This window comes from Mastomys coucha, unplaced genomic scaffold, assembly GCF_008632895.1.
Source record: "Mastomys coucha isolate ucsf_1 unplaced genomic scaffold, UCSF_Mcou_1 pScaffold3, whole genome shotgun sequence".
In the NCBI taxonomy this organism is placed as follows: Eukaryota; Metazoa; Chordata; class Mammalia; order Rodentia; family Muridae; genus Mastomys; species Mastomys coucha.
Window position 1 is genome coordinate 28,124,960 of NW_022196909.1, and position 8,095 is coordinate 28,133,054.

Sequence of the window (8,095 nt, forward strand, 5' to 3'; positions counted from 1 at the left end):
TTATCCAGTGAGAAAATCATTTTTGAGTTATAACAAAACTATTTGGGGCCCTCTGGAACTGGTGGAGAAGCTGTACCCAGAAGCAGAGGAAATCGGAGCAAGTGTCCGGGATTTGCCTGGTCTTAAGTAAGTATGGTCCATTGATTCCTGAAGTGCATCTGCCCATCTCTCAATACTCACGGGCTGCTTTACCACCTTCTGGGCCTGAGCCCCGCTTCCCCTGTCTCCTCCTAAAGCTCCGTTCACTGCTATAGCTCACCCCACACCGTTTCCCTCAGAGAACCTCTGTCTGGACAACAGGAACAACTAGAAATCCCACAAGCTGGTGCATTCTAGCTCAGAAATCGTGAATGTGGAAAACTTTCTTTCAAGTTAGGAAATTGTTTTTCTTGTTTTTTGAGACAGGGTTTCACTATGTATGTCTGACTGTCTTGGAATTCACTCTGTAGGCCAGGCTGGCCTCGAATTCATAGAGATCCTGCCTCTGCCTCCCAAGTGCTGGGATTAAAGACCTGAGTCACCACACCTGGCTCCTCCATTTTTTTTTTTTTAAATGGGAACAGATTTTTTTTTAAGATTTATTTATTGAATTTTTTATGTGTATGAGTACACTGTAGCAGTACAGATGGCCGTGAGCCATCACATGGCTGCTGGGAATTGAACTCAGGCCAGCCCCGCTTCCTCTGGTGTAATACACTGTAGCTGTCCTCAGACACACCAGAAGAGGGTGGTGCAATCTCATTACGAGTGGTTGTGAGCCACCATGTGGTTGCTGGGATCCGAACTCAGGACCTTCGGAAGAGTAGTCAGTGCTTTTACCTGCTGAGCCATCTCGCCAGCCTGGCTCCTCCATTTTTTTAAACTTATATTTTATCAGTGTGTGTGGGTGTGCATGCACACACATGAACACATATGTATGATGTGTATATGAGGGTGAGAGGGAATGTAGATGCCATGGTGTGCTTATGGAGGTCACAGAAGGACTCTCAGGCTCAGCCTTCTCCTTACATGGTGGGATCTGAGGCTGGAACTCGGGACACTAGGCTTGTCTCAGCAGCCCTTAAGCCTTAGGAATAAGATGGTGTGGTTGTTTTTATTTTTACCCCAAACGTTTGTGTGTGTGTGCACGCGCGCACACGCGTGTGTTTCCTTGCAGACACATGGGCCATAGTGTAGGTGTGAAGGCTCAGCCCACTATGATATAATACCTCTAGTAGAAGTAATATTCTAGAGCATTCTTTTTCCAAAGCTTACAGCTGTACTTAATAACTTGGGCCCGGAGAGACAGCTCAGTGGTTAGAGCACTGGCCGCATCTCCAGTGTCTGTGTCTGATTCCCAGCACCCATACGGTGCCTCACAACCCGCCTGTATCTCTAGACCTAGGGCACCGACACCCGCTTCACTGCACTGCACCTACGTGATACACAAAGATACATTCAAGCAAACACTTACATACATACATAAAAATAAAATCTCAAAAAAAAAAAAATACCCAGGGGAAAAAATTGCTTGCTCAAAAAAACTATCATAAGGGGCTGGAAAGATGGCTCTTCGAGAGGACAAGAGTTTGATTTCCCAGCACCCAGCTGGCAGTTTTTAATGTTTATGAGTACACTGTAGCTGTACAGATGGTTGTGAGCTATCATGTCGTTGCTGGGAATTGAACTCAGGACCGTCAGAAGAACAGTTAGTGCTCTTAGTGCTCTTAACTGCTGAGCCATCTCTGCAGCCCTTTTCTTCCCTCCCGCTTCCCTTCTCCTTCTTGCTCCAGCCCCACTCGCTCTGGCCCAAAGGTTTTTTTATTTGTTTCTCATTACAGATGGTTGTGAGCCACCATGTGGTTGCTGGGATTTGAACTCATGACCTCCGGAAGAGCAGTCAGTGCTCTTAATGGATGAGCCATCTCAACAGCCCATGCTCACAACTCTTTATATCCCTGTCCAGTTCTAGGGGATCCAATGCCCTTTTTTGGCCTCTGCAGGCCCTATATGCATATAGATGCATGTAAAATAAAATACACCCATACACATAAAATACAATTTAAACACTACCATAAGGACCACGGAGCTCACTCAGTGGGTCAAGTGCTAACTGCAGTCATGAAGTCCTGAGTCTGCATCCTCAGAACCCCAGTAAAAACTAGGTGCCCTGGGTGAGGAGGCAGACAGGCATTACTGGGCAGGATAGTTTAGGTTCAGTGAGAGACGCCATAGAGGAAGGCCATCCCAACACCAGTCTTTGGTTTCCAGTGTGTCCTGTTGATCGAAGGAGCACAGGATCGCATGCGCATGCGCTCCACCCACATCAGCATCGCGTTCTAAAGGTGAACAGTGTTTATCAACAGATATGGAGCCCGTGGCCAGCGAATTTAGCACTAAGGCTCTCTTGTAACCAAATGGCTCTTCTTTCTAGGACTCCCCTGGGCCGAGCTAGAGCGTGGCTCCGATTAGCCCTCATGCAGAAAAAAATGGCCGATTACCTCCGTTGCTTAATTATCCAGAGGGAACTCCTAAGGTCAGTATCATTAGGTCATGTTCATTTTTATTACATCTGTATGTTGTCATCCAAAAAAGAAGTGAGGAAAGATGTGTGAAATATGGTAAAATAAAAGGAGCGGCAAAATGAGAAAGCAGAGGACAGAAGAGGGATATGCCACCATCGCGTACCCAGCCTGAGAGAAATCTCATCAACTCTTTATTGATGAACACGGGGTAGCCTCAGCTCTATTCCAAGTTGCTTCCCTTCCTCCGAATTATAATTTTGGGGATACAAATTTGCAATGAGACTTGGGGGTTTGATAGAAAATTTCTCTTTAAGATCTTTAGTGAGTGCCTCAGCTGTATCATGAGCATTGTTTAACTGAAGGTCAAACACTGAAGACAGCTTTCAAAGCAGCACCGTGAGTCTTCAAAGGGAGCTGGCCAGGGGGCGACCACTGGCCTGGGTTCTCTTGGCCACCCGCTCGGCGATTTGGGGAATGCTGTTCTGTGTTTGGTTTTACTTATGATTCTGGTTTCACATCTCAGCTGTTTGTATTTGTGAAGTGAAGATGGGCATAGTTGAAGCACTGAGAGTCCTCAGCAGTATTCAAGGACCAATTAAAGCTGAAGGTGACACACATAATGCTTAATGGCATTTGAGCTTTTCCTGATTATTAGAAAGACGGGTAACTTCGGGTTTAGACTGTTCTCTTTGCAAGTCTCTCTTTCCCTCCCTCCCTCCCTCCCTTCCTCAGCAGGGTCTCATATAGCGCAGACTGGTCTTGAACTTACTTCGTAACCAAGGATGACTCTGAGTTCTTGCTCCTCTTGTCTCTACCTTTCAAATACCAGGACTACCGGTGTGCGCCAGTATGCCTGGGGACCAAGTCTCTTGCTTGGACACTTTTAGAGTGTACTTATCCATGTGTCCTTTGTTCATGATGACCTACCCACTAAGAATACTTAGGGGCCTAGGGAGATCGCTAAGCAGTTAAGAGCACTTGCTGTTCTTACAGAGAACCAGGGTTCAGTTCCCAGTACATACATGGCCGCTCACAACCATCTAATTCTGGGGGATCCTATGCTTTCTTCTGGGCTTTGAGGGCACCAAGCTGGTGCACATGCATGTATGTTCAAACATATAAAATCTGTTTGTGACAGGGCATCACTGCTAGCCATGGCTGGCTTGGAATTTGCTATGTAGAATCAGGCTAGACTCTAACTCAAGAGATCTGCCTACTTCTGCCTCTTGAGTGCTGAGATTAAAGGCATGTGCCACCATAGCCAGCTATTCCAAAGGTCTTAATGAATGTGGGGACTGAAGTGACAGCTTGAATGACAAGTGTTAGAATCAGCAGTTACTGAGTCCTGAGAGTCCAGCATCCCAGGCCTCCAGGTCACCTCCGTTCTCTCTGACTCAAGATCAAAGAGATGGCTCAGCAGCTAAGAGCACTGGAGGCTTATCTAGAAAACCTGGGTTCAGTTCCCAGCACCCATAGTGGCAGCTCACAACTGTAACTCCAGTTGCAGGGAATCGGATGCTTTCATAAGGCCTCCGTGGGCACTGTGCACACATGGCATTATATAGATACAAACTAGCAAAACACATGTATAAAATAATAAAACAATAACTTTAAAAAAGCCATGGTCTAACTTTCTGCCCAGGCTGGCCTGGAACTTACTGTGTAATTCAGGCTAGCCTTGAACTCATAGGAGTCCTCCTGTCTCAGCCTCCTCTAGGGATTCAAGGCACAAGCTTTCATGCCCAGCATTACCCCTTTTTCTTTTGATTTCTGTTTTTCCCACAAAATGTGTCTCTTTCTCTTCTCCCTCCTTCAGTCTTGTTTTTTATATAAACATTGAGCCTTTTTTTTTTTTTTTTTTTTTTTTTTTTTTTGGTTCTTCGAGACAGGGTTTCTCTGTGTAGCCCTGGCTGTCCTAGAACTCACTCTGTAGACCAGGCTGGCCTCGAACTCAGAAATCTGCCTGCCTCTGCCTCCCAAGCGCTGGGATTAAAGGCGTGTGCCACCACCGCCCGGCTAACATTGAGCCTTTTTACAGGTTACATGTTGCCAATGTAATTTAGATGAACTTAGTTTCACGTGTACATGGTGGGAGACGAGGTTGGTAAGGTGTTAAGGTTTCAAAGCTAAGTTGTGAGAGTTAGCTTTGTGATGAAGGTGTCTGATCTCATGTCCCCAGCGAGTTCTATGAGTACCACGCACTGATGATGGAGGAGGAGGGAGCCGTGATTGTCGGGCTGCTGGTTGGCCTGAACGTGATTGACGCCAATCTGTGTGTGAAAGGAGAGGACTTAGATTCCCAGGTGAGTGACTGTGGGTAATGCAAACCTGTCTCTTCCTTGCACACAGCTCTTCCTGGGTCCTTGTAGCTCTAAGTTGTACACAGTGCTGTGAGTCACTTGAGCAAAGTTCAGTTGCATGTTGTGCTAGACAAACACTTGATAAAAACAGCTTAAGTATCACTTCTCTGTTGTTAGGATGAAATATCATTCCCCAAAGCCACTTAGAGACCTTGTTCTGGCTCACAGTTGCAAAGGGCTTGAGTCCTTAATAGTGGGGAAGGTGTGGCATGCCCACAGGAACAGAAAGCCAGCTGATCAAGCAGAGAGAACAGGAAATGGAGTGTGGCCGCAAACCCTGAGAGCTCACCGAGCCTGGAAGGAGGTTCTATAACCTCTCCAAACGGTGGCACCAGCTGGGAACAGGAGCCTATGGGGGCACTTGTCATTCAAACCACCAACAAAGGCGGGAAAGTGTTTATTTGGGCTCCGGGCTTTTTAGAGGTTTCTGCCAAATTGGATTAAGCTGTGAGCCTGTGGTGCGGAGGGAGCAATAATGGCAGAAAGGGTGTCCAGAAAGCAGTAGCGGTCAAGGCCCAGGGCCAAGATGTATCCTTTAGAGAGGCCTGCCCTCCGAAGTCGCTTCCTCCAGCCAGGTTCCAGCGGCCACAATTCTCCTGGCTCCTTGTAGTCTGTTCAGGCTTTAAGTACAGAAGGGATAAACGGTCCCTTAGCTCTGAGCTATCAGTTCCTAAACATTCTCAGAAGTCCTCCCCCCCCAAACCCCAAGGGCAGGCTTCCCTGACCTCATCATCCCTCAAGCCAGTGAAAACTGACGGGATGCCCCATCACGCCAGACCTGCTGACCAGTACTCGTCCTTAAATAAAAATGGGTTTATTAACTTCAGGTTGGCGTGATTGATTTCTCAATGTATTTAAAGAACGAAGAAGAGATCGGAAACAAAGAAAGGTACGTCCGCCTCCTCATTTCCGGGTTGTACTTTTCAAGGGGCTATTTGCAGATGAGGGAGCCGTCTCTACTGGACAGATGAAGAGAAGTCCTTTAGAGGCTGATGTTGGTCCACAGTAGGAGTCTTGGTTTTATCTGTCCTTGCTGAGAGACACCTTAGTAACTATTTTGTGCCAGTGGTGGCTCATTATCTAATTGGCTCTAAGTTTAAAATGTTTAATGACCCATTAGCAAGTAAGTGACTCAGCAGGGTTCCTAGCGCTCAGTCCACTGACGTACCGGCAGCCTGTTTTAAAAGCAAAGCCATATTTTATCACTGTGGTGATTTTTACGCGTTTCCAGATGACTTAGGTATATTTTAAGCTCCTTTTCCCTCCCACCATAGGAATGTTCAAATTGCCGCCATCTTAGACCAAAAGAATTATGTTGAAGAGCTAAACAGACAACTCAAGTGAGTATTACGAGCACCTTACTGAAGACTACTCTAGGGTCTACTCTGTTCCCAGCTTAGTCCTTATCCTTTTCTTCTTAGCATCCTTGATTGCTAAGCACTTTAGCCAGGTGCTTGAGGGGCTGGCTGGCTGCAGAACAAAAATGCATGACACACAGGGAGAGTTGTGTCCCGTGCCTGTAATAATCCGGGTGCTGGAAAGTAGCTGTAGAGTCAGATGCTCAAGGGGTCCGCAAGTCAGCTTTGAGACCTGCCTGGCCTAAACCAGGCCCCGTCTTAAAAAAAAAAAAACAAAGCTAAAACAAAAGGCCCAAAGGCTGCTGATGCATCTCCACCGTAGATGCATGCGCCTTACCTGCTCAAGGCCCTGGGCTGACTCAGTCCAAGAGAAATCTGAATAGAAATGTTGGCTGTTTTGCTGGGGTCTTTGTTGCTATTTTAGCTCAGCTCCAGTTAACCAGGTTAATGAAACTGTTCCCCTCTAGAAATCTGTTCTGGGTCATTGGGACATGTCAGTAACCGTGAGACTGGGGAGGTATGCTGTCCTAGCCTTTTTGAGCTTGTGTGATTTTGAATGAGTTTTTTTTTTTTTTCATTGCCAATTCCAGCAGCACAGTCAGCAGCCTCCATTCAAGAGTGGACTCCTTAGAAAAGTCAAACACCAAGCTGATCGAAGAGGTACCGTCCCCAGTGATGCTTGCTTTCTGAGCACCTGCTCTTTGTGATTCTATCTGTTTAAGTGTGAATGCTGTTAGCATCCGCCACACCGTCACATACACACCTTCCCCCCCCACGAGCACCCACACTTCATGGGGCATTGCAGTCCAAGGTTGTGAGTTCTAGAGAACCCACACAGACCTTAAGGTCCCAACTGCACACTCTGGGTACTGTTATTTGTGATTGTAAAGTTACACAGAATCCTAAATTCATGGAATGAGATTCTCGTTTCAACCAACTATGTGTAGACCTAGCTGTCATTGTCTGGCTAGTCAGACATTTCTCCTCATGAGCAGGACTGTAGAATCCTGTCCTCAGACACACCAGAAGAGGGCATCAGATCACTTTACAGATGGTTGTGAGCCACCATGTGGTTGCTGGGATTTGAACTCAGGACCTCTGGAAGAACAGTCAGTGCTCTTGACCTGTGAGCCGTCTCTCCAGCCCGTAGAGCTGCTTCTTGAGATTATTTATTTGAGATAGGGTTGCACTGTATAGACCAGGCTTTCTTCTATCTCTCAAGATTCCAGGATTAAAGATGTGCACTTCATTTTTTTTTCCTTTAAGTCTGTCAAACCTATTTTCTGAAATATGGTAGAAGCATGAAATATGCCAGAAGTCTGTTATTAACACTAGACCCTGCTTTTTCCATGTTAATTAGAATTCTTTTTAGAATTGTCCTGACTTCTTTCCAAACCAGGCACTTGTATTAAGTAGAATACTTGCAAATAAGAAATACATATGTGAGGCTAAGCATTCTGGCACACACCTATGATCCTAGCCCATGGGAGGCAGGGAAATGGTAGGGAGTTTAAGGCCAGCTTCAGTTACATAGCATTGAATTTGAGCAAGCCTGACCTACATAAGACTCTGTCTCAAAAAACAAAAAAACCAAAAAAACCCAAAAGAGCCGGGCTGTGGTGGTGCATGCCTTTAATCCCAGTACTTGGGAGGCAGAGACAAGTAGATTTCTGAGTTTGAGGCCAGCCTGGTCTACACAGTGAGTTCCAGGACAGCCAGGGCTATACAGAGAAACCCTGTCTCAAAAAAAAAAAAACAACAGAACACTTAAGAACCCCATGTATATATTGCTGGTAGGATCCTTCTTACAGATCTTCTTCCTATGAGCATGTTTTTGTTGTTTGTTTGGTTTGGTTTTTTTTTTTTTTTTTTT

At 46.0% G+C, this 8,095-nt stretch overlaps 1 protein-coding gene across 7 annotated transcripts in view; it reads left to right on the top strand.

Annotated features, from left to right (window-relative positions):
* Rufy2 (RUN and FYVE domain containing 2) overlaps positions 1–8,095 on the top strand; it is a 33,929-nt gene that overhangs the window by 8,367 nt on the left and 17,467 nt on the right. For 6 of the 7 annotated variants that reach the window (XR_004112561.1, XM_031348645.1, XM_031348648.1 and 3 more), the window contains exons 3-8: positions 9–126; positions 2,414–2,515; positions 4,684–4,807; positions 5,692–5,753; positions 6,139–6,204; positions 6,813–6,882. Coding sequence is in view for 6 of the 7 variants with exons in the window: in XM_031348645.1 (XP_031204505.1) it covers positions 9–126; positions 2,414–2,515; positions 4,684–4,807; positions 5,692–5,753; positions 6,139–6,204; positions 6,813–6,882 (542 nt within the window). In the remaining variant the exon portion in view is untranslated. The remainder of the gene's footprint in view (positions 1–8; positions 127–2,413; positions 2,516–4,683; positions 4,808–5,691; positions 5,754–6,138; positions 6,205–6,812; positions 6,883–8,095) is intronic. The other variant, XM_031348646.1, reaches the window with a different exon arrangement.